The sequence below is a fragment of the Aulostomus chinensis genome, chromosome 10 (assembly GCF_037954235.1).
Source record: "Aulostomus chinensis isolate RoL2024-O1b breed Wild chromosome 10, RoL_Achi_v1.0, whole genome shotgun sequence".
In the NCBI taxonomy this organism is placed as follows: domain Eukaryota; kingdom Metazoa; phylum Chordata; class Actinopteri; order Syngnathiformes; family Aulostomidae; genus Aulostomus; species Aulostomus chinensis.
In genome coordinates this window covers 6,256,813-6,284,406 of record NC_141329.1, presented here as the reverse complement: position 1 = coordinate 6,284,406, position 27,594 = coordinate 6,256,813, and the positions used below count along the sequence as shown (strand labels likewise).

The window sequence follows — 27,594 nt, the reverse complement described above, 5'->3', positions numbered from 1 at the left end:
TATGAACTGTAGGCTGAACCTGGCAGTCGTTGACCTTCATTAAAACCAAATGTTATCTGACACCGTAAACTTCTCGGTTCTTCATTGCGTCTTGATACAGAGAGCGGATCTGCAGAGATTAGCAGGCCTGCAGGGTTTCCAAAATACAAACATCTGTTGTTGTTGTTTTTTTTCAAATCCAAGTGTGCCAAACCAAGTTGTTTTTTTTTATTATTATTTATTTCTTTTTTATTTTCCATGTGGGAATCATTAGTTTTGCTTTGTGTTGGTGTGAAAGCAACTGTGCGTGATGCCTTCAGGTCTGAATAACAACTAAGCCAACAGGTTAATTTCCCGAACTGTTTGTTTTCCCTGTGAACGATGCTGCTGCTGATGAAGACATTTGATGAAGATGGCACATTATTTTGGGCATCACATTTCTGGGATTCATTTTCTTTTACAACAGATTTACATTAAACTCCCACGTCAGACATAAAATCTTTCTATAAGTACTGGGACATACAAATATGGTGTTTCCAAACTTTTTTTGACCCCCACAGTAAAGTTGACAGAGTCTCCCAATATCCCTGGAGGGGTTAAAGCATACAGATGTTGCACACACCCACACAAAAACAGTCAAATTTAAATTGATTTAAAACTTTATTTAAAAAAAAAATAACGACTGCATCACTAATTTTACCCGTGGAAAAACTGAAAACTTAAAAAAAAATTAAACCATTTATTTGTGGAAAGCATTTCTTGACCACACCCACCCCCCCCTTGACTCCACTGCTATATCCAATTCCTTCTTGTGCAAGATTTTCTGTAGTTTTTCACATGCAACAACACACAACATACAAACAAACAAACAAACAAACACACACAGCTGTGTTTGGGTGTATCAAATATTTATTGAAAGAAAGCTCCTCATACCTTTGTAACAGTTCAACTGTAGCTATGACAACAACAACAAAGTGTGTTGTCAGGTCAGTTTGTGAACCAAAGAGAACACACACACAGAGCCAATCAAACCAGAAAATGTCCATTTACAGTATATTACACTCAGAAGCCATCTGTGCTGAATGAATAAGCAGCTGTATAGCATGTGGAGAGCGACACTCTTCAGCCAAAGTGATGGCCTAATGTGGCCTATGAATCCACTGTATTGATACCACAGCTGCCCTTTGACCCCAGGACAATGTTTGTGTGGCCTTGTGGGGATGGATGGAGGAGGGATTTAGGATTTGACTGCGTCTGTGTGGGTCTAAATCCCTAACAGAGCTGGCTGACCTAAGGGTGGATGGAGAGAAATTAGTTCATTCTCAAGATAAACACGCACGTATGCAGGCACACACGCGTGCACACAAACACACACAAACACATGCAGACACAATCTCTTTCACTGTCTCTCACACACTCAGTTTGAATAATGGCCCAGTGAGTGGTGTGCCTATGGGGAAAACTGTCAGTTTAATTGAATCCAGTATTCTCCATTCTCCCTGCTTGCTAATTGATTCTGTCAGGCTCTTCAGCTTGACAGAGACTGACATTTTCCCCTCTGTGGTTATGACTGTCACCATGTGACTGTGTGTTTTTGTCCTTGCACTTTATTTACTTGGAGCCACGGGAACCTGAGTGGGTGTGCTGGTGTGTTCAAAGCACATTATTAATTTAGAAGGACAGAATGGCTCGCGTGTGTATGTGTGTTTGTGTGTGTGTGTGTGTGTGTGTGTGTGTGTGTGTGTGTGTGTGTGTGTGTTTCATTGGCCTGTGTTATATGATCATCTTCTTATATCAACAATATTCCCTCTGAATAAACACTAAATCCAATGTGTATTTTGATTAATGAAACGTGAGTGGACCCACAACATGTATTGGTCACATCGGGGCAACAGAAACAAGCTGTGGTTAAAAGTACTGTTGTTTCATCACATTTGAAGTCCATCCATCCATCCATCCATTTCTACGCGCTTATCTGTTAAGGGTCACAGGGGGGCTGACATTGGGCGAGAGGCGGGGTTCACCCTGGGCGGGTCACCAGTCCATCACAGGGTCATCAGGATCAGTTAGGGGTTCAGTATCTTGCTAAAGGATGCTTCGACATCGGGGAAGTGAGGGTCGAACCAGCAACCCTTCAGTTGCTAGATAGCCACTCTACCTCTGAGCCATGCCGCCCCACGTTTGAAGTCTGTTAAAAACAATTTTAAAATCAAAAGACTTGCATGTTCACGCATCCAGTCGAGGAACATAATTTTGTCATTTGTTGTTAGTGCAGTGACCAAGAGGTTCTAGCAAGACCGTGCTGGTTGTTTCCTGTTTTCAGTCACGAGTCACTTGAGAAACCATGACGGGTGCGAATTTGAACTCAACCTCAAGAAGAAACTTCCCCCAAATGGTGTTTTTTTTGTTTGTTTTTTTTTGTCTATGCCTCACACGTTCTCACAAATAGGTGTCTGGAGGAACTGGAGATGTTTTTCTCACCTCCACCTCTTGTTGCTCCAGAATCCTAAAATTAACCAGAATGCAGAAAATCAAGTCTTTCTAAGCGAGACTTTCCTGGTGGGTGACTCTCAGACCTCTGCTCAAAAAGCAGCCTGACTTTGGCACTGTAAAACCTATCAGGATAAGTGATTTCTCCGGTCCAACCCTGCCTTGGTATAAACTTTTCAACTTTGCAATGTCAGCTTGGAAGATTGCTTTGTTCCAACGACAAATGGATAAACATTTCAGAAGGACAGGTCAGACGACTGTAAATAACACATCACGCATTTCCCTCAAATCCTGCCTTTGTGACAAAAATGTGCAGTTTATTTTCTTTTTTTATCTCACTGTCTATCATTATGACCAGGGGAGCATTTTACCAAAGTGTCAACAGTACCTACATCATTTTTATTTCATTACTTGTCAGTAACTGATGTATTGCATTCCCTTCAGTTCAGACACTCCCGGCAATTTTGGCTATGGTTTGAAACCATGTGAGATTGACAGTGTGAGAAACACACACCTACACACACACACACACACACACACACACACGTATAAATACTTCACATCACTCTCATTCTTTCCTTATCCATCCATTCCTAGCATTCATTTTAATATTTTGTACATTTTTTTTCTCGAGACTGTTGCAGCTTTGGTGGCGTTTCAGACTGCATCAGAGATTAGCGCTGTTGACTGATGTATGACGCTGTAAAACACAATATTCATAAAATATGAAAACATGCTTTACTGTACTGTGTGTCACATCACATCACATCTGTGTGTGCGCTTGGTAAAAATACATCTATACCAGAAATAGTTACATAAAAGGTAAACATGCATTTCCACTTGATGGTTAGAGAATGATTTTAAATAAGTATTGTGCTGTAGGCCACAGAATAAATCTATCCAACCAGGTTGTTTCTCTGGCTACCATTTATTTTTATATAGTATCCTATCATGTGGAAAATCGCTCAGTCTTATCCGGGGAGGTTGGCCACATGTCATTGTCTGCCTTGTACCTTCCTGTCTATTTATCTTCTGTCACACTGTCTATCTTTCTATGTTTGACTGTGGATCAGCCCACCTGTCATTTTATCTTCCCTCAGTCTATCCCTGCATCTGTTCTTCTCCTCCGGAGTCTAGCTCTCCTGACATAGTACATACACACATCATACAGTGCATTCAATTAATCTCACAATAATCTCTGGGCCAGATTATCTCTTCCTGTTTGCTTGGGTGCTGGTACAGGAGGCAGTAATGAGAGAGAGAGAAGAGAAGATTAGATTACTGAGGTCAATAACTTTCATTTCATACGGATACATCTCAGCTTTATCTTACGGGTATTTAACTTTGATGTAGACATCTGAAGAGGGGTGATTCTGATCAGCAGCCTGAGACAAGCCATTAACAAAGAAGAGTGGTATCATTCCAATGATGCATTTGTGAGACCTGCGAAAATGATTTAACATTATGAACTACACCGTTTAAAAATGGACTTCTTTTAAATCAAATAAAAGACAGAATGACAACATGAATAATCTTAGTAAATTAGCGGAATATCATTGGTAAAATGCACATTGATGAAACTAAGAAACTGTTTATTTTAAGTGTAGATAAACTCTAAAGTGATTATGTGTATTTCCCCTATCAGGATTTCCCTCAGGGCTATGGCCTCATTTACTTTTCCTCCAATATGCAAATTACATTAACACAATTAAAGGCTTATAGATTGCCCTAGATTTGTGATTGGCTGAGTTTATGTCCAATCCATTTCAATTTGCATATGGAGTGTTTCTAAATGTGGGTCTCACCTTCTTGAGAAAGCAGACGTCCCATCAATGCGCTCGCTGCCGACCCCCCTGTCCTGTGTTGTCTGATGAGTTCTTTTTTAGGTTCAGTGTTTGTCAGATATTATGTCTGGCCTTCTCATGTAACCAGATCCTTTTTTCTTTTTCCTGTCGGATGTTGTACCTGTGCTCAGGTAATGTGAGTAAAGTAAGTAAATCCACATTCATCGCCGATTTAACCCCTCAGTCAATTCTTGCCAAAATCCTCCAACCTTAACATATACCAGGGCTGCCTAAAGGAAGGCCTGGCTGACAAATTTGATATGTCATCGGGTTACAATAGTCATAATAATAATATTTGCATGTACAGTACTAGAAACACTGTAACATCGACCAAAAAAGTCACTCTACTGTATATTTCTGCTTGCGTTCGTGTCCACATCTGCTTCCTCTCCATGTGACACACGTTGCTGATTGCCGCCACTATTCCATCAAAGGTCGGGATTATATCAGGCAGATGGTCAACAGCTAGTGTGATGTGTTCCACCACAGACCACTACCCAAGAGCAGAATTAATAGAAAAGATTACATTATGTCACATATTTATCATCCATTGTCCTGGAATAGTGGTTAGAGGTCACAGTATTAAGTCAAATATCATTATTGCAGGGTGGCAGCAGAAGAGGAGATTACTGCTTCACATCACAAGGGAAATTATGGGCTATCTTGAAACAAAATGGAAAGGAGACATCGCAATATTCATACTGTGCTGTACAATTTATTTTTTTTTTCTCTCAGCCATTATGTGAATGCAAAGCAAATGACCACCGGATGTTGGTGTTAAAAGTGTTGTGTTAATCCCCTGATGGAGGGAAAAATGACATGTAGTGGCAATTTCCTGACGAGGAATACTGAAGGACGTCAACGTTATTAGCAGTAGAACGCTACAGCCATGTCGAGAGGGCAGATGCTGATTATTATGATGCCTGTATAGTGGAAGAACCAAGACGCTGACAGAGAAAAGAACACACAAAGCTAGCAAGGTAATTGCAAACTTTCAAAAAAAGTAGATGGAATGTCATGGCATTCATCCAGAATGTGTATTAAGCTTGCAGTAAATATTGTTCCAAAAGTCATTCCTGAGCTAAGAGAGGAAATGGCTTTTATATTCTCCTATATTGTCTCCTTTCAATCACAGGGTTAAGCCAGAGCTAAATCCCATATATCTGTATTATTATAAGAGATTACTTCTATATTTATCTCATGTGGGACGTCCACTAACAAAGGGCCGCCGTTAGAAAACTGCAATATATGCAGAGTGTTTAAGCTTAATGTTAAGTCACTGCTTGTTGTGATAGACAATAGCAACACGGGATTAGTGCTGACTTTATCTCATTTTGGCTTTGCCCTGTGATTCAATGAGTGGAGGTCATGCGATGCTCTGTATTAAATCATATGTCTACCAGAGAGAAATAATTATTTAATATCTCTACGGGAACTGGAGTGAAGATTAGATTTGTTCAAGCAGAGAAAACCAATTCATAGTACCTGTAGTGGTTGCAGCCATGTATTAGAGAATTAATTCAATGAGAGTAACAGGCAGATTTTTTATTTTTATTTTGAAGAATTCATTTGATTTCAGTTTATATAATCAGTTTCTGCAGTGCTCATGTGAGTCAGCCAGCTCTGACCGTCACCTCACCAATGACAAGTCCGGTCCACGCTTACCTCCCTCATTCACTTTTCTCGTGCCTCCCTCTGAGGTCTGTTCAATATTCCGCAACGAGATGTCATGTTGTCTGCTGTACTGGGATCTGCTCCTGCTGCATGCGGGACTTATTGTACTTGTTGTCATCCTCACCTGCCAAGTGACGAGGGCACTATGCTGCTCTCAACTCTGGCGAATACAGACGCGTTTTATTGTCCTGTAAAAGATGCCATTCTCTCCGTGTATCGTCTTGCATTCGCGGTTGTTTTAAATGATTTGATTGGACATTTTAATCTCAGCAAAGGATATGTGCTGTCTTTTTAGGATCCCTCAACGTCTCGGTCGACTATATTCATGTTGTTAAATATGTTTAAGGATATTTTTGTTGTCCTGGAGGCATCATCTGCAGTCTGTAGTTATTTAATGTAGGTCTGCTTAAACCATTCAGCCACAATATCAAAATGACCGCCTTGAAATTACATGTGTATGTCATTGTACTGTACCTCTGCCCCACTTGTGAAGTGCCAACAGGAGAAGCCAAGCAGTGAATACATCATTATCTCCAGCCACTGCTCTTAAGGGGGATTCCATCTCATGCCAACTGGAGTTCCCCCCCCTACCAGCATGCCGCTCAAGCATGTCCCGGGCCTGCCCTTGTGCTCTGCTGAGTCAGCAGTGGCTGGTATACATTCAAAAGGACGCGCATGAGGGAGTTGGCATCCGTAACAGGCGCCAAACAACCTTAGCTGGCTTTCCTGAATGCAGAGGAGCAAAAAGCTGAACTCGGAGGCTCCTGCGGACTGGCCGTCGCCTCACTGAGACAAGCCGCGTCAGTGTGTGTGGATGAATCTCAATTTAGCTGTTTAAAGATGTAACTGCACGTTTTGCTCCAAATTTCCTGACCAGAGGCAAAAATTGTGAAAAGAAAAACAATGCATTGGATGCAGAGGACAGAGTTTACTGATGCAGAGCCTACACAGACACACACACACTCTACAATTACACATTCACTTTCAGAGGCTGCAAAAGTTAAGATATATATATGTGTATACACACACACACATAACGAAAGTGACGTAACACAGCAAGCTGATACTAATTTATGAATGATCTGTGACATGAGGGACAGGAGAGTTACAGTTTTTAAGCTTCTGTGAGTCATGTGTTATATGACAGCTGTCCTCAGGAGTCCTGAGCTCCACCGTTGCCAACAGTACACACACACACCCACACAGACACACAAACAGAGCTCCAGTCAGTTTTCATACGACTGGGATTGGTGTTACTGTGTCCCCTGTGATAATAACACACACCGTACCTCAAATGACCGAGATGAGTTTTGAGTCTTTTAATATAAGAATCAACCTTCCAAAGAAAACCTCATGGGATTACAAGTATTGATAGTGAAGCATTGATCCACGTGCCACTAGTCCAAAACAAATAAGCAAGCTTCTTCTACTGTAATATGTAAAATTTGCTTTCATCTTTCTCTCTCCCTTGCAATTGATCCAGCAGAATATCAACTCAGTCTGGGAGAACAAATCTGGTTCCAAGCTATTAATCTAACTTCTTTAGTAATGACTGCAATCTGTAGGACTTTTTAATGAATCAATATGATATCAACACCCTCCATAAGACGAGCTATCATCTTTGATTTTGAATATATTGTGGAATCATATATTGTGGTTTTTCCCTCTTTTAAGGGGGGATTACAGTAAAGTGATGTATACTTTTTACAAAATTACATCTGCCTGTATATATATATATATATATATATATATATATATATATATATATATATATATATATATATATATATATATATAGTGTAATATCTAGTGTGACGGAGCAAAGCAAAGCAGCAGAAGACTGATTGAATGATGTTATAGATGGTGATAGAACTTTTAATAATCCATCTATGACATACTCTAAGTAGCTGATCGGTTGGAGCATCTCAACTCCCAGCGGAGAACGGAAAAAACTCATCACCATTAAGATAAAGAACAAACAGATTCATGTTGACTAAAAGAGGTCACTGCTGCAAGTATCGTGGATGTTTCAATCAGAAATATTTCGCATCTGTCCATGTGAAAAACATCTGCAAGCTGGTTAATGCAAATGTCTTTGGGGATTCTGTCAGACACTTTTATCGACTGTAGACTCTCAAAACTTTCTACCCTCTTGTGTACAGGCTGCAGAGGAAAAGTGTGGTTACACAAATTTAAATTCTTTCCCATCTAGTCTCACTTTCAGCCAAAACAGAGGCTTCATTAAGCCCCACATACCAGAGTATGTTATGACATGACTCACCAATTTAATCTCCTTTTAAGAATGTACCTTTTAACTCGTATTCCTATCGCACTGAACCAATTAATAAACATCTCTCTTCTACATTACATAAGACATGTCTAATTTATTCTCAAACAACTGGCAGGATAGATAAAAGTTAGTGAACTTGTGCAGTTATTTACGTACCATATCAAATTATACCTGCCCCAAAAGCAGTCGAGCTGCTAAGAGGTTGCTTAATGATGCTTTACTGATCACTAACTTACATTACAATTTGGTGCATTTAACAAAAAAAATGGCCTCTGTAAGGGGAGCAGCTGGGTAGGAGCAGTAAAGAGTGCTAAATGCCACACAGCTTCCCTCCTCCGATGAAAATTAAAGTACCCATGTCCTTCACTATTTATTGCCTTAAAAATTAACACATTTTATTACTTAAGTCATACTTATTTTATTTATACATTTTTGCGCAGCTCTAGTAAGAGTTCACTTAATATTTTATCAATGTTCCTAGCAAGTAATTGTAACACATTTTTGCGTGTCCTAAGAGCATCTAAATAAATAATCCTTTATTTTGCGCTAACAACTTTTTTAAAAATAACTAATTTGTTACACTTGTTTTTTCTGCAAGCATACACTTACCAGACTGACAGCTTGTGAGTCAAACCGGATGAGGGCAGTTCATTTTATTGTTGCCCCTAAATCACCTCCCATTATGTAAAGAAACAACCAGTCACAAAACGGCAGCCATTTTTGGAGAAAAGAAATGAGTCAAAGTCCCAAACACAGCAGTATAAGGATGCACTTCAGGTATAAAAGTTTTGGAATGTAATATTGAAGCAACATGACATGAGACTGAATGTTGTTGTACTGAACATCCAGCAGGGCTGCGATTCTGTAATTGGCACGATGCTGCAGGCCTATAATCATAACAGAGATAATCTAAGACAACAAATGCCTGTTATAGATTAACAGTACAAGTGACAGCTTATTATATATATTTTTTTTAATTCTTTATTCGGATCCACCAGTAGTTCTGCAACCGTTATTAAGCTGTGCAAACCCTGCAAATTAAAGTTACCTTGGACATGCAGATCCTGCTTCATATACGGGCCCCTGGAGGTTTTCGTGGATGTTTTCAGGCTTCGTTCCATCTCTTACTCCTCTGCTACTAATTGCCTACTTAGAACACATGACACAGACTGATACATACAGTTAAAAATACTCACTTGTGCTCTACATCAGCACTTGTTGAATGCCTCTCGTCAGACTTTGAACAACTGATCTGGTTGGCTGGTGTTACTGCTCGCCACTCCATATGATTTATATGATAGCACTGATTTATACTTAAAGCTTTTAACATGAATTGGCGCATTGAATTCTGTCCTCGTGTGGTTTGACGAATGGGGAACCAGTCCTGCAATTTTATTTATTTATTTTTTTTTATAAATGTTCACATTTTCAATCACGACTTTTAATATATAATGTCATCCTTAGTTTCAATTGCAGTTTTGTGAGTTCTCATTTTAAGATTTGATGTTAAATAGTGTTGCAGCCACCCATCCATCAACCTATCCTTTTTAAAAAAAAAATTTTCTGCCATGTGAGTCATTGGATTGACAAGGTTTGTGTGCCGGGGGACACTGCTGTCAACCCTTTGCCCTCTGCTGTTCTGCACTGTCTGCACTGGAGGAATAATTGGCATGTTAAATTATTTAAAAACAGCCAGGGCATATTATCATAAATATTCACTTGACGTTCTGCTTAGATCGACAGTCAGAACCCAGGGCTCTGACTGTAACATCATGACATCCCGTGTGTGTGTGTGTGTGTGTGTGTGTGTGTGTGTGTGTGTGTGTGTGTGTGTGTGTGTGTGTGTGTGTGGTGTGTGTGAGTGTGGGCATACCAGGCTATGGTCTTCTTGCCCTCATGTTGTGGAGACATAAATCTGCCCACACTGTCACATTGCAGGGACTCGCCTCCCTTTTGGGGACAAAATGAAAATGTGTGAGTGCTACTTGTACATATAACTGTGTGGGTGTGTGTGTGTGTGTGTGTGTGTGTGTGTGTGTGTGTGTGTGTGTGTGTGTGTGTGTGTGTGGCTTGAGTGGCCAAAGGCTGATTGATGGACAGTATTTACAAACAAAACATCTTTCCATCAGTCAACATAACGAAATGCAAACAGCATGAAAATGTCAGGCTCATGGCTGGACGCAGATGTGCACGTGAGCACACACATCTGCACCGGGCAAGTAAATGTCAGCGCCACTTAGTCTGGAAACACTCCCTCTCATGAACATGCAGGCTCACTCTCACAAGACCCGGCAGTACAATACCTCTCGTCAATCTGCTGTTGTAACAAGTGCTGCTAACGAACTTGTCACTGTTCCTGTCGGAGACAAGACAATAATGACATGCTAACAAAGTAGTGCTGCTGATAAGGGGGGTCTATTAGCAACTGTTAATGCCGTTTGTGAGGACTGACAGACACGGAGGTCAGTGTCCACCTCAAACTGAGTCCCCATCTGCTGTATAGACGCACGTGCAGCTCCTCTCACTGTATTCAGCATAGTGTGTCTGCATGTCTGTGTTTAAAAAAAAAAACTAAATCTGTCCTTTTCACTCTGAGATTATCTATCGCATCTCCATTACAACTATTTTGCCAATGCTACCAGTCAATGACATGGTTTTCTATGAATTTTTTCGCCTAAAAATATTCAGTCTGATGATGCATTTATTGATGTCAGTCATAGCGCAAGAGGACCATGTGGACTAACTCCTTTGTACACTTCCATTTAAAGCTTCAAATCTGGTTTATATATATATATATTTTTTTTTTTTTCTTACCACGGTTGGAGCTGTGATGCATCTATCTTGAGCCAGCCGTCTGTGGTATTGACATGCGGTAGCCCCGCCCCCCAAAAAATACCCTGCCAAACACCAAAATGGCCAACAATTATTTTTACTAAGGTAGAGGGCTCCAAAATGTAAAACCTATATTCCTTTAAATCATTTTTTAATTTAGTTGTTTTTTTGTTGTTGTTTTTTTCTATACGCTCTGGATCTAAACATTACGTCCTACTGGTCAGTTCTTTTATGAAGTCTAGAATTTCTCCCAGTTCCAATGGGTCCTTCCTTCAAATATCACTGAGCTCTCACTGCAGGTTAAATACTGTATACGGAAATTAGGGGGTTGTTGGAATTAATTGCCACTGTTTAACATTGTGGTCCATCGAATGAACTGTACAGGAACAATTTGGTAAATTGCAGCAATTTGTCTGTAATTGCAAGTCTGTGGACCTATTCAAGTTAAAAAATAGACCTGTGAACCTAAAAAAATAATTTAGACTAAGAATTTGATTCTATCCCTGTATTCATGTCCAAACAAACCCTCCATTTTATGGGCGTAACTTATTCTTAATTCTTTAATTCATTGACCACTTCAGTGAATAGGTAAATAGGAGAATGATATGTATTTTTCCATCCATTTTCTTCCGCTTATTCCTGTCAAGGGTCGTGGGGGGGCTGGAGCCTATCCCTGCTTTCGGATGTGAGGCAGGGTTCACCCTGGACAGGTCACCAGTCCATCACAAGGCCAACACATAGAGACAGACAACCATTCACACTCACAGTCACACCTACAGTCAATTTAGAGTATCAATCAGCCTCGTCCCCTCTTGATGTCTTTGGACTGTGGGAGGAAGCTGGAGTACCAGAGAGAACCCACACAGGCACAGGGAGAACATGCAGACTCCACACAGAGAGAGATCCCTGGAGCCAGCACTCGAACCCGGAACCTTCTTGCTGTGAGGTGACAGTGCTGACCACTGCACCACCGTGCCGCTGCAATATGTATTTGTCTTTTATGTCAAACTGCAAGTTGTATCTAATCACATGATGTACAAATTAAGACAATTTCACGTTGTCTCTCTCTTACTAATTTATTTTAAAAAATCTGCAACGACGATCATAATGAACCAAAGAATGATATTAATCAGATGATTGACAAGGTCAAAAGTACTGAGGTGAACTTGCCCTCTAAAAGAGCCTTCAGCACATTTATCTTGATTAGTTTTTCTTTCTTTAAATACAGTATAGCTTCGAACCAGAGACTTTTTTTAGACCAAAGACTAAATCCCAGTCATCATTTTCTGATGTGCACAGAGATGTGAGGAAGCTGTGCAAGTGGAAAAATCATTCGCTCAATAATTGCTGTAAACCTACCAGTGTCTGGTATTTTTGTTGTTGTTTTTTTGTTTATTTCCCTCAATGAATGCTGCTTCATGGAGCGAACACAATAACGGGACCATTACTCTCCCTGGCTACTTCATTAAGCACACCTACACAGGGTAATTCAGTCCAGTTCAACAGCTCCTCCCTAACTTCCTGAACTTTTTCTCCTTGTTCTTCAGTTGATGCTGGAAGAAAAGTAAAAAGCCTACTTTGTGTTGAGGTTGCAGTGAGTGGCAGGGTTCTACCAATAATAATACAAATGCAACACTTCGGTTCCATCTCCCATATTTCATGACTTCGAGTAAAACCTGCAGGAACATGGATCTGAGCAAGCTTGTGAACCTAATTTGTGTGCATATTTATGTCTTTAAGTTTTACTTGAAGTCATGCTAATGGGAGCAAAAACAAAAGCCTTGCATTTCTATTTCTGCTGAGTGTATAATAAATATAATTCACTGCAATAGCAGGTTTTTTTTTATTATTTTACGCATAAATTTAAGTTTTTACTTCTCGAGTCTTAATTCCCTTGTGAACATTTGTGTGCAGTTTTAATCTGTGTGCATTTCAACACTGCATGATTCATATTGTCTTGTTAAGCGATGTTACGCAGTTAACTGAAATGGAGATTTAAACTCTGTCCATGACTGTAGCCTTTGCATCATGGTTTCATCATCCACTTCCTGTATCTCCCGCTGTTCCTCTGCATGTAACCATGCTTTCTTTTCCTATTTTATAAAAGCTACTGGTATTACCTGATATTCTCCAGCCTGTTTCATGTAGTGTATACAAGATGTTCTTTGTATTATTTTGAGTCCACAGTATGATGTAGTACTGCCGTTTGAAAGCATTAATGGCTTTTTCTTTCCCTGTTGGTGACAAGAAGGGAAGAACAAACAAAAAACAAAACCTATATGTATGTAGACTTCTTGGTCAGCGTAATCTGTGTTTATGTTGAAAGATCAGCAGCAAAAAGGGGGTCAAAGTTCAAGTTGTTTGCACCGTCAGTGCATCGGGGAGGTGCTGCAGTGAAATTTCACAGCGACACAAAGCTCTGCTAGAGATCATAAGGAGCCTTAGTCATGTTAGAGAATAAATAGATTGGATTTGGCAAATCGTGGATTATTTTGAGGAGTTGTCAGTTTATGCAGCTATTAAAACATTAATCAGATTGTTGTATTGTTCATCTGCACATAGCCAGTGTGTGTGTGTGTGTGTGTGTGTGTGTGTGTGTGTGTGTTTTCTGTGTGTGTATTTGTGTGTGTTAGTTAATCTTTTTCAATTCAAATTTTATACTTGTTTATCTCTGTTTGTATTTGAATGAGTTTTGTAGTCTTTAAGCCGTCTGTGTGCTGGGGCACAACAATATGACATACGTGTACGTACGTGCCTGTGGCTGTGAGGATAAACTGAGCAGTGACAAAACATCACCCACTGTTTGACGAGAGTTACACAAACCATCAGTGGAACTCAGTAGCTCTGTTTGTGTGTGTGTGTATGTGTGAGTGTGTGTGTTTCTGTACAAATCTGAATGGCAGAGGAAAGGACTCCATTAAGCTGTTTAACTCTCCCTGAGTGTGTGTGAGAGCATGTGTGTCCGTGGTTGAACCCATTAACTGAATAAACCATCCAGTATGATTGCGGAGTCAAATGGAGCTGCTGAAGCATTTCTGCTTGGCCAAGCAGTCCTTGTCCTTTTTCAAAGTCATGACACACTTACACAAGATCCAAAAAAGTCCAAGTCACAGTAAATTATTGACCAGTGTAGAAATGTTTCCTCTATCCTCACACGTTGCTCTAACTCTGCCTGTATTAAATAAAACAAACAGATGCTGGACAATAAGCAAATTAAAAGCCATATGCTGATTTCATTAGACATAATTGAAGCTGCAATAATGTTTTGTGCAGCTGGCAACAGCACAAGTGATGAATAACTAAGCTGCTCTTCAAGTGGGAGGTTTAGTCATCTGTGTCAGCAAACATTCACCCTTTTGAAGCATCCTCAAGGGACCCCATTTATCCTTTGTCGCTCAAGAGACTTTTCCATAATGAGATTATTTGAAACTGATTTCAGGGCAAAGACGAAGAAAAGAAAGACTCGGATTGTTGTAACCATCCACTAACTCACCTGGAGCACTGCAGTCCTGATTCATTGCATCTCACTATGGGTGGCTTCCAGTTGTCTTTGTTTATTTTCCAAATGTTTTTTTTTTCAGTTCGGGCTGGTTTCCAACTTGACTTATGCAGAGGTAGCAAAAGTACACACATTCATTACTTAAGTATAAGTACATATATTTGTGATAAAAAAAAACAGTAAAGGCAGAGGTACTGATTCATCCTAAGAATTACAGGCTCTAAAATGTGCTGCAAAGTATAAAATAAAAAGTCCTGAGCCTTTCTTTTTGTTATTTAAAAACTTTTCACCACACCAGGAAATTGTCTTTCTCCAAGCATCTTAACATTTGGTGGACGTGTTCTTCTCCCTCTCTGCATGCTTACATTCATGCATTATCTCCCTCCTCCAACCCGAACTGACGGAAGGGAAACAACATGGAAGTGAAACAACATGGAAGTGAAGAGAGATTGGAGGGATCAAACATTCATTCATGTATGTGTGTTGCTGGGTGAACATGTCTGTGTAGGGCCAAGTTGAGTGCAGCATGAAGGTTGCATGTGTGTCCATGTGTGCAATTAGAAAAAAGTGCACTTCCATGGGTGCTTGCACTCAGGACCATGTTCAGTTGCAAAGCCCACTGGGAAATGTTGCTCAGGAACGCCAGTGTGTTATTGGAGCCCTGATATTAAACTGTGCAACTTCAAACAAGTAAAGGGATTATTTCATAGCAGATTGCCACAGTAGGTCACACATGTAGTTTCCTTTGTCACCATCAAAGAATGTAGTTGTCTTATTATGTTCAGTGCTGTCTCATTATTAAGAGTTGAATATAGGAATCTAATCAACTGCACAAAGAGCTCATTGAAATGCAACCAAGTAACAATAAATCACAAAACAGTGGAAAATGTCAGGGACTCAAGCAACAACATCTGCATTATTCACTTTAATTAGATTCTCTATTGTTGGATGTGGTCATACTAACTTCTCAACCTGTCACATAATCACTTTTTTTTCATTAAGAGTGCCAAAGAAAACAAAAATTCCCAATATAACTACAAGTTGCTGCATGCATGCATTCTGTGACTGTTGTACACCATTATTTGGAGGCATATTGGAACATGAGCCCTCTGTCTCCATGACATTTCAATTATAATCAGTCACGACTTTTACGTAATGAGTCATATTATTTCGCTGCTGCACTTTTATAAACCTCCCTTTGACACAGAGGAGAATCAGAGCCCGTGTTAGAAACCACAAAGGTATGTTGTATGTTTATTTAAGCAATGTGTGGCTTGTATAAATGGAAAGCAGCGTGACAGGCTGCATAAATTGGATTACAAACCCACATGCACTTTGTAGGCCTCACAGATGGACATTGCCAACGCACGTCCCCTACTGATTCCCTTTAGTTTCATCCCTATAAACTACGTTTGATAAAAAAAGAGGGAAAAATAGCTGTGGTGTTATTTTGTTCAACTCCAATGTATCTGTCCTTCTAGTCTTCTGAATTAAAAAAAAGAAAAGGTGGCAAGAGATCCGGTTTTCTCTAATTGTTTGCTTATGCTAACCTCAGTCCAGCTCAGCTCTCATATCATGCTGTTACTCTGCCAAGACATCAGGGCAGTTCGAGTTTCCTGGTTCGATTCCTGGTAATAAATCAGTCCTGTCATCCTTTCACACCAGACTTAACAACCACACAAGGTCACACACAAACAAAAACACACACCGCAAACTCACAGAGTGCTGACTGCCAAGATACACTTCCTGGTAGAGGTTCAATGCCATCAATGAGCTTGGCACTGAGGCTGAGCCAGGCAATTCCCTGCTGCCCACAGCAACGCACGCGCAATCTCTCTCTCTCTCTCTCTCTCTCTCTCTCTCTCTCTCTCTCTCTCTCTCTCTCACACACACACACACACACAGTTTTCAAGCAGAGGTGGAGATACATTTTTGAGTGAGAGATGGAAGGGGAGAGCCTTACTGTACAAAGGAGAGAATGTGAATGAAGTAGAAGGGAACAGTTCAGGTATGTGGTGGCAATGAAACATGGATATTCTGGAAATGTCACTATTTATATAGAGGACAGTAGGAGACAGTAAAACCTGGCTAGCTTTACTTTGGTGATCTTCTATGTGAATGTGTTTTTACAAAAGAAGTTGTGTCCAGAATGTGTTTATTCAGAGAAAGATGATTCTTGCAACTGTAGGGGACCTTTGTGAGTCTTTGTGAGTCTTTCTTCCGTCGGCGTATGAATTCTGACTCTGCAGAGAAATAAAGGAGACGTTATCACCTCATGGCAGCATCAAATGGTGGAGATAGGAGGCCACAAAGTCGAGCTCAGCACACGAGCTCAGCACACGAGCCAGCCCACTTCAGCTGATGACCCAGTTATCTACTTCTACGCATCTACTGAGCCCTGATTCTCTTCCACACCCCTCTTTATTTAATGAGAAAATGTCATCCAAGGCACATTATTACCTTTGCCAAGGAAGTCATGTGATCAGCATTGCTTTGTCAGTGTGACTGTTCAGAAGATGAGTCAAAAAGTTGTTGCTTGATTTGATTAAATTCAGTTGAAGACGATTTGATTGGATTTTGGAGTAGATGTAGAACCGGATCTAGACTTAACAATGTCACATTGCACCCGGCAAGCATCCTACAGGCCAGCTTCCCTGACTCTGTTCCACACCCCATTAGGGTCTTTGATGCTGCCAGACTGAACTTGCTGCAATTAAGATTTCTCTTTGACTCAAGTGGCCCAGAAACAGAAACATACAACGATACCACGTGTCGCATTGCAGTACACAACAGAATACATGAAAAGTAATGCAAGCGCACACAATCATCAGTCATTTTAGATCATATTTGTTTAGGTTTACAAGTCCTAGCTTTTTGTTTGACTGGTACAGTGTGTTGGTTACAGACAGGCAGAGTTGGACAGAGAAAAGCTTGTGTTGGCTGTTATTCTGGCTTTCTATTTCAGCTCCCTGGCAGAGGTGAACCAACTGGGCTCTTATGCAAGCTGATGAAGGCAGCCACACACAGCGCAATGTCACTGAGAGGATATTTTGACATAATTTGCTGCCAACAATTTACAGCGACATACTGGCAGCCAACATAATGGCCACAGTGTTGTATCCTAGTCATTCACCACCACACTGTTATTGTACGATTGTTAAATAGAAGTGATTTAATTCAATTTTGAGTCTTTATTTCATTACAGGATTTTTTTTATGTCTGTAAAATGGGCTTTCAGAGTCCATTCTAACATGCTGTGTTCTTGTCTTTTCCACTGAATGTAGTCCTTCAAAGGGTGTACAAAATAAGGAAATCTCATTGACCTTTTGTGGTATCTCAAAATGTAGACGGTAACCTTTTTAGGCACATTAACCAAACCATTATCCTTTTTAAAGATGTTTGGCTGACATTTTTCGTGTGTGTGTGTGTGTGTGTGTGTGTGTGTGTGTGTGTGTGTGTGTGTGTGTGTGTGTGTGTGTGTGTGTGTATAGTCTGTTCTTAAAATTTGAAGTACACACTCGGGCTTTTCTTGCAAGTAGATTGCCGCCACTCTCATGTCTACAAGGATCGAGAGCCAGCAGGAGATGAGCAAAGCTTAGAATGAAATGTGTCTGAGTTTCACTCATGATCATTTTTCAAGTTGCCTCATTGAACATTGACATCATTTACTGTACATGTCTCTGTAAACCAAACAAAAAGGAACAAAACTGGAAATATTTCACATCCATCGTCACATTCAGTACTACGTTCTACACAGCCTACCCATACTGCATGTGAACTATTAAGAGTAGTATTTATATTTTTAGATTAGATGTGTCACAATACTGCAAAGATTGCATGTGAGTAATACACACCACAATGTAGTCATTGCTGATTTGCCACATGGGATAATTGCATCGTGTCAAGTGCTTACATACTCTAATTTTATAGGATGCAGTTTGCGTAGTATTAGCATCATACTAAGACGACATAATTGTAAACAAGGAGAATAGTGCCACTTGGTAAAGGTCCAGATCAATGGTCACAGTAATGAGATGAAAGCTCTTCTTTGTTGCGCGTTAACGTTTTTCTCTTCCATTCTGTTACAACTGATTCTGATGTCATCCTTTTCTTTGTGTTTGCTTTCGCAGGATGATTCCATCCAGCAGCAACGACTTCCTAGTCCGTGACCTTGCCGCTGGACGTAGCTACGATCTCTGCGTCCTCGCTGTGTTTGATGATGTCATCACATCGCTGACTGCAACGCGTCCTCTGGGTTGTCTGTCATTCACCACAGACACCGAGTTCAGCCAGTGCCAGGCGTTACACAGCCACTTCCTGGGCGGAACAATGATCATCATCATTGGCGGGATTATTGTGGCGTCTGTTCTGGTTTTCATCATCATCTTGATGATAAGATACAAGGTATACAGTCACCAAGGTGCAGGCCACGGAAAAGCAGCCATTTCTGCAACAGTGCCAAGGCCGCAGAGCAATGGACAAGGTGGGGGCGCGCAGGTCCAAGTCCTGCCTCGCTCTGCTTCAAAAATGACTGACAGTCATGACGATGAAGCACTGGGTCCGTCTGGTGCCTTGTCACCTAGCAACACCCTGAGAGACACTGTGGCATTGGTTGAGGAGGAAAGCAGCGGACGGAACATAATGACAAGGACTGACTCTTTGGCCAATGAGGAGCTGCTCTCACCTACCAAGGCCCGCTTCTGCTCCAGGGTCGCCATTGAGATGAAAAGCAGACCACCATCTGTCGCCAAAGAGCCCACCTCCCCCAAGGAACTGGCAGGTAGTAGAAAGACAACAGACATGTAGAAAAGATAGACAGAGCTAAGGCAAGTGGCAGAGCAAGAGAGGTGGAACGAGACAAAGAGAAGTTGACAGAGAGGCAGAGAAAATCAATCAGAGAAAAGATGGAGGATGAGAGAGGCAATGTGCAATAGGGGGTGTGGAACTGAGCGAGATAATAAAGGAGATTGAAACTGTGAGAGAGAGAGAGAGAGAGAGAGAGAGAGAGAGACAGTGTGAATGAGGATGAATATAAGAGATGTCATCCTGGTGTACTAGAAGGAGAGTAAGAGAGACAGATGGTGAGACACATGTTAAATTTTCTGTCTGAGGAGCCGCAGTAGCCTCTAAACTTTTAGACTACTTTCTATGACTGATGACAAATCAGATCATAGCTTGGAACTCTCTTTATGAAAGAGGGCTAACCTTGAATGAACCTCCTGAGAGTGTAGTTAAATGAACCTTGCTAAGTTTATTGATTTTATTTCTGGCAGAGTATAGATGCTACGCTAAGACCTACCAGCCGGCAAAGTTCCATGTTTCCTCAATTTGATGCTACAAACTATTAGAACTAAATCAAACCATTTGGACATGACACCACCCGAGAGTTTAACTAACAAGGATATAGTAATCAAACACAACGCTGTGTAAATGGCAAGTTTCCACTAAGATCCAGATCTCGCAGCCCTGCTCGATTCTTTTGGTGAATAGTTCTTATGATACACATCAAATTTGAATACATAAACACCTCTTTCATACAGTGTGGAGCCAGATAGGATTAGCTTCCAGAAATATCAACCCAGAGTGTTTTTTTTTTTTTTCCTTCTACTAGCAGTTGTCTCTCCTGTGTTATGGAGGAATGTTTGGCTAGACTTGTGTTACTTCTGAAGCCTTTGAAGGTTGCTGAATTTAAATACAAGGAGGGAAGGAATCCTAAGATTTAATTTCCCCTTTAAAAAAAAAGCTCAGTTTCCCTTGTCTTTAGGAACTTGGAAAAGCCTAAAAAAAATTTGCAGTAAACAGGACGACCTCTTTTATCTTTTAAACCCGAATATCTTCTTTAGTACAATTAATAGAGGATGTAGAAGACCATGTCGGGTCTCTAGGTGATTTATGCAAGATACTAATTAGTAGTTTTTGGTAAATATTCAATTTAGAATTCAAAAATGAGTATGTATTTTGTCTCCATTGTGAACTTTTCAGGCAGATCCGCTGTTTTCATAAAGTTAAACATTTATGTCTCAATGCTTATACAGCTGTATACACCTACAGCTCAAAATTCTGCTCCCATGGGTGCTCTTTATATAAAGCCAAGCGATTTGCTTTTGATTCAGTAGGAGTCTAATTCAAACCCTCCAGGGGTAACAAAGCATAATCCGGCAGACACAGAACTGAGATGGGAACTATACATACTACACAAGGCGAATGATGCAATTGTATGAAGAATTAATGTATACTTGGATTTAAGAAGCTGTAAAATGGGTCTCTGGTGGTGGGTGAAAGCAGTGTTTTGGGACAGTTACCTGGCTTGTATTGCAAGTAATGGCTATAAGCAACACACATAATCATAAAAGCAAAGAATAAAAGTGTATTTATACAAAAAATTTTTAATTCACAATGAATTACAATGCTTAGCTAAACAGCTGGGAAAAAGGCAAAGGGAAACATCAAGTAAATGCTTTCAAAAAAGAGTTCTATGATGATTTATAAAAGGAAGTCACAGAAGCAACTACAAGACGACTGGGTGACTGTGAGCTGCAGCCAGGATTTGTGATGAGAACGTGCTTCTCTGACATCTCAAAATTAGAAAACCCACATCTGTGCTTTTATCAAAAACTAATTTTTAAAGATGTTCCAGCGAGTATAAATGACAGGCTAAAGTTGAGCGCAGTCACAAACCAATTTACTGCTCGGAAATTGGTTAATTTCCAGCTTCAGAACTATCAGTTCTACTTGAGCTTTAGGCCTCTGTTCACAGTCTCTTCATCTCTTGTCTGTCACGCGTCCTCATGGACTGGTGTCTTGTTCCATTCAGCCTCTTCAGTATATGACACTAACTTACTGACAAGGAGTCACTTGCACACACTTCTTGCAGAAGGAAAAAAAAATATATATATATATATATTTTTTTTTTAACTTTTTGTAAAATTGTAATCATTTCATGTGATTTCAGATTCACTTCATTATTCAAACATGATGATTAACATGGAGAGCACAGGAACGCTTAATTTAATAGGATGATTTTGTCTTTAACATGCAAGACCCTGATAGAAAATTACTTTTGCATAACTCCGTCATTACCAGCAAAGGCTATTAGATAAAACCTACATTTATGTAGGTTATGTGACGTTTGAAATGACTTGCTCAAAAAAAAAAAAAAAATCCCTTCAAATACTTGATAGTAGTATAATTATACAAAGCCACAAGAGCATATGAATTTTCTTAGGGGTAGATTTTCCCTGTGCTGTGCCCACTCCGGTGTACTTACCCTTTAAATCTAATCCATTCAGGAAATTAGAAGGAATAAATGGAGACAGTTTTTCACATGAGTGGCTTAAACAGCTAAGTTGAAAAACTTTATCAGCAGCTGATATGTCATTCAATTGGCCTCTGTGAATGGTTTGAAATGAGGTGTCATTGAGCCGTGTGTTGATAACACATGGCGGGAGAGATCTGTGCAGAGCAGCTTAGCCAGCCAGTTCAGGGAAAGTTGTCACCTTTGTGAACTCTGTTGGATCAGTTGAGAGAGTCTGACATTTATAACACGTTTAATTGCACAGGACATTGCTCACATCACAGTCTAATTATTATGTGAAAGAAAAGCTGCAAAGGTTTGTGACTGTCAAGTGCCATACAAGCTAATAGGATCTCCAGGATATTAACTGGCCGCAGAGAGCATCATGAAACATTGTTATTGCATGAAGCTACATTGAAGCTACAGTCCATGGAGGAGGTCTGCAGATGCAGTTTAGCAAGTGTTCTGTGGAGTGGCCAAATTGGACTTACAAAGGAAAGGGGCAAGGGAGTGCTCATTAAGACCGTAGAATTTTACAAACTGTGATTTGGAACTTCCTCGAATTTTACTTTGTTGCGCTGAGGTGTCACCGCAGAGCCAATCATTTTCCCGACAGGCCTAATTAACGGCTCTAACCTGCTCTCGACCCCAACTGACTGAAGCGTGTCAGTCAAAGGAGATTTCAGAGTGCAGTCGACAAGACAGCCAAACAAAACTATTATTATAATTGTTATTTTGGTACTCTATCTAGGGTGTAGAAAGTTACTGCTGCCCTTTGTGTGTGTGTGTGTGTGTGTGTGTGTGTGTTTTTTTGTTTTGTTTTATCTTCAGCCTTTGATTCCAGGATCACATGCGCTTTGAGGGCAACCTGCAGTAAGGGATGATACTCATGTGCCTGTGCTGAGGCTGTTGAGGTTTCTCAGGGTATCGCCGCGTCTATGATGTCTTTCACTGGTTGCTGCATTGCAGAGAAAAGAAACATTGATCTGATCAGAGGGAGAGCCGCAATGAGTCAGAGCGCCTGAGGAACAGAGCAACTGACAGAGAGACCCCATTAAAGGTCTGAGGTTGTCAGAAATGTGACCCAACAAGGCAAAATAGTCACATCGCGAGTGAAAGTTTTCCCTTTGTTTGGTTTCCATGCTGCTCTGTATATTTCTCCCCATTCTTCTAAGCTCTTCCCTTCAAAAGTATTTCTTTGAATGTATTCCTTTCTTTGCCGGTGTGATCAAATAGGTCTCACGTCATGTGATGGGAAGTACTAATGTTTATTGACCAACTTGCTCTTTTCGTTTTAAATTTGGATAAATTGTTTGGTGTGAAAGTGAAGAAAAACTCAAACAGCTCAATGTGATTTTACTAATTCGGCCAGCAAACAGTCCAAAAATATTCAATTACAGTAGACAGACACTGAAACTACCTTATTTTAATTAGTTGAAAATAATATGTTTACTCACAGAATAGTTGACAAGACTTTTAATCAAATAGCTACTTTGTCCCTAATATCACAATTTTATGTCACAGTACCCTGGGTGACTGAGACCTAATAGTCTGTTAGAATAAGAAGTATCTCACAAAGTCACAAGAACACCCAAGAAAGTATTTTGCCAAGCTTCAAGTGGGAGAGATACAGACATTATTCCTCCAACAGCGAGAAGCTGCACCTTTTCCACTCTTCTGCTATGTCAATTAATTGACCTGATTAAAAACGTTGACCAAAGATAGTTAATCTAATGCTTAGTCCATCCTTTCATCCGTCCATTTTCTACCACTTATCTGTTAAGGGTTGTGGGGGGGGGGGCTATCCCAGCAGCCTCCGGGCGAGGGGCAGGATTCACCCTGGACTGGTCATCAGTCCATTGCAGGGCCCTAATGCTTAGTATTTGTGAGAAAAAAGTTTGTGTCCTTTTCCAAACCCTTTCTCCACCTATCTTTGATCTGACACATCTGGTTAGTACAAGAACGCACATGGTTACTTATGAGATGAAGCTCTTTAGCCTGAATACTGAGTGGGGATTTGAGCTGCAATTACATGATTATATGCAGGACACAAACATATTGTGATTATGTCAAGCAGTGTGCGATTAATTCAAGGCCAAATACTGAATGTGTGTTTGCTTATATTAATCACATCGCAAGGATGAAGTCTTTTCCCTCGTTTCCTGCCAGGGGATGAATAACATCACGCCTCATGGTGACCGTTCTTGTTTCAGGGGTTAAAACCTCCCCTGCAACGTAATGCCCTCACTTTTTAAAAAAGCCAGGGTCAGCTCTAAAACCCCGCAGGTCTGCGATGCATTTGTGAGTTGCACAAGGTTTTCGAGCCTTGAGCGAGCTCAGTGGCGCCTGTTCCCACAAGATTATCAGGGAAAGTCGAGTTTAACACAATGATGTGTTGAAGATCAAGTGCGTGTTATCCTCATGGCCCATCCGTGACCCTGTTGCACGTTCGCCCCCTGTGTATTTTAAAATATCATCACTCCTTTCAGTGTCATCCCATATGCCCGGCTTCATTCGTCACTGCCATCTGCCTCTCTGAATCCATCTCTTTCCCTCCTGCTGTGCCTCTCAAGCTCTTTCTGTCACTTTCATCTTTTTTTTCTTCACCCGCTCTCTGACTAGCCAGAGTTTTTTTATGGTTTCCTGTCGCTCCACCATTTTTATGTGCTGTTTTGCTACATCTGTGTCAGTGATTCTTATTGTTTTTTTTTTTCCCTCCTCCATGTCTCTTCTGCTGTTTCTGGCTCTGATTCATTCTCTCTGAATTTCTTCCCTCTGCCTCCACCAGCAGACGACAGGCGGCCTCAAAGTGTCGAATGGAGAGACTTTAAGATCTGAAGGTCTCTTGGCCTCACAAAGAGACTGAGCCAACACTACACAAAAACAGTAATGACTGATGCTTTTAATTTCAACACCCCTCCCCCTCCCGGTTCTCTTCCTGTAGTGTTCCAATAATGTGTCCCTGCCCAACTGCCCCTCACCTGTCTGCTCCTGCAGCCTCGCTCCTGTGTCACACTAGCATGCTACCTTGACCCTTCTTTCAGTTTTAGTCACAAAAATGAATAAAATACAAGCAATTATTTGGCACCTTTGCAGAATCTTTGGGTGATATGTTATCAGGATTTGAGGTATCAGTCCTTGAGCTTCCCGCTTCCATCTCAGCACAAATGAGGTAAATAAAGTCTAATTTCAGTATTCAACAATTCTTTGCAGAGCTGCAGGGAATATTTGATTAATAAAATAAGCTGTCAACTGAAAAAAGTAATCAGCAGGTTCAGCTTCAGCAGATTCTCAAATGGGGAGGATTTATTGGTTATTGCTCGTACTTTTTATTTCATTTGAAATTGAAAACTATTTTGTTTCCCACAAATATGCCACTTTAATATGCCACCTTCTACTCTAAGTAATATTTGATTATAATTTGCAGATTAATTGATGTAAAAGCCTTTCAGAGCCCTCACAATAAAACACAATTTGATCATAATGACTTTCTCCATCTGAAAAAAAAAGATCATTGATCGTTGACCATCTGGACTTTTATTTCAAATGAAACGTTAGAATGTTTCTCGTACTAATTCTTGGTATGTTTATTTTCCAGTAAATATACATTATATAGCCTAAGTATTGTATATAATTACACTTTTTTCTTTTTTTACTTTGACACACTATTTCAACCTCTTGGAGGCAAACAAAACGAAAAAAAAACAAATTCTGAAAATGAGTTTTTTAAAACTATAAAACACATGAAAGTTAATGGAGTTAAGATGTGATTTCTCTGTGCTTTGATCAACACAAACAATCGCATTTGCTTTCATTGTCGAAGAGGTCAAGTGGGTGAGCGTCAGATATCTCACACGAGAAGAGACATTTTTTTTGTTAATGAAATTCGAGTGAAAAGATATTTTTAATGTTTTTTTCTGTCTCTTTTGTAGTTCTTCAGGCAGTTCTTTTGTTTCCCTGGTCAACCTTATTCTATTTTATACGTCTGAATTTCTTTTTGATTGACTACGTCTCTGATTTGTACTTTTTTTTATTTTCGGCATTACATGGATACTTCCTCCTTCCTTTAATTTCTTCAAATTTCTCCTTTTGTTGTTTAGATTAAATAACACCACGTTCTTCTCACCTCTTCTTGTTTCCTTGATTCTCTTAATTGTTTTTCTTTAGTATGTTTTCCCTCTCCTCATCTTGTCCTCTCTCTCAACCTTCCCTCTGTATCTTTCTGCTGGCACATCCTTTTTCACTAATGCATGTTCCATTTTTAAATCCCATATCACCTCTCCTTTCCTGTCTGTATTCAATTTGTAACACATTTTTTCTGCCTGGTTATATTCTACTTGTCGTCCTTTGCATCCATGTCCTTGCCACTCACACTTCCTTATCGTCTCCTCGCGCCATCGTCTTCTTGCTCCTCTCTGTATCACCTCATTCCCTTCATCCATCTGCATGGGGAGAGTGATGGAGGAAGGGGGCTAGTGGAGGATGATGGAGGATAAGACAGTGGATATATGCAGTGGTTGTGATGGATGAAAACAGGCAGTGACATTAGGAATGCTCTGCTTCATTCTTAAACTGCCACAATAAGTACTGGCTTTATATAAACACTGCCAGGAAATATTCTTCCTGACAAATGCTGTTAAGAACATTCTCCTGACAAATATGCACATTACAAATAACATATGTGGTCCTATACTGCCAGAGAAAGCAATCCTTCAAGATGTTGCGTTTCTTCGCTTGTCTCCATCAGCACACCAAGCTCATGCAGGTACATATATCTTGCATGATTGACGGAGGAAAAAAAAGACCTTGATACAGTCAAAAGTTTTGAAATGTTGACTTATTTGGGCCTTTTTATCCGTAGAAATGCGCATACAACCTTACATGTTTAAATGCACATTTTACTGGAAGAACATGACCAAGTCTTGCCCATTTTGTTTATTTGAAGCCAACACAAGAATGATGCTAAAGTTTGGGGGGGGGGGGGGGGACACACGGAAAAAACTCAGTCTCTGAGAATGTTAGGATTTCTATTGTGTTGTACTCGCCCCAGTATTGATACTGATCAATTTTATGATGTCTCCTATGATAATGCCCCAAATGGGGCAGGAGCTGTGGATACTGTCCCTCTCAAACAACTGCTGAAAAAATATTCAGTATGAGTGTTTAAAGTCTAGTTTGTGTCAAAAAAGCACCAAAAGGCATTAGAAAGGACTTATTCCCTGAGGTCAGGCCACCTAGGTTATTATGATGAAAATAATGACCACGTATTTTAGGTTTTAGGATAAACATCTTCTTTCTTTTTTTTTTTGTATGTCTCTTCTCTATTGATTGCCCCTGTATGTGTTCAGCTGATTTTCTCCTCGGTAAATATAGGTACTTTCTGGAGGCTTTATGACCATGCCATTAATGTCTTTTGTTTGTTTTTATTGTTTTGCTTTTTTTTTTGTTTAAAGGAGGAAAGTCAATTGCAATTCCAAATGCAACACAAAACCTGATTGTGTCTCTCATACCTTTGCATTTTTAATTCAAGATCTTAGCTTTTCTAGACCCCTTTGTCCAAACCTTTCTTCCCTGGATTTCTGGTGTTTTATCCTTTTTAACCCAGTGTAAACACAGTTGATTCCTTTTCCACACTTCTCACCGCTGTCATCATATGTTGTTCATGTTCCACTTCTTAATTCTGATTTTTCTT

General features: G+C 40.2%; 1 protein-coding gene across 3 annotated transcripts in view; it reads left to right on the top strand.

The window, feature by feature from the left end:
* LOC147254197 (leucine-rich repeat and fibronectin type III domain-containing protein 1-like protein) overlaps window positions 1–27,594 on the top strand; it is a 198,988-nt gene that overhangs the window by 153,563 nt on the left and 17,831 nt on the right. For 2 of the 3 annotated variants that reach the window (XM_086215780.1, XM_086215781.1), the window contains 2 exons: window positions 18,739–19,388; window positions 24,691–24,788. In XM_086215780.1, coding sequence (XP_086071906.1) covers window positions 18,739–19,388; window positions 24,691–24,740 — 700 coding nt within the window. In that variant the 3' untranslated portion in view covers window positions 24,741–24,788. The remainder of the gene's footprint in view (window positions 1–18,738; window positions 19,389–24,690; window positions 24,789–27,594) is intronic. The other variant, XM_086215782.1, reaches the window with a different exon arrangement.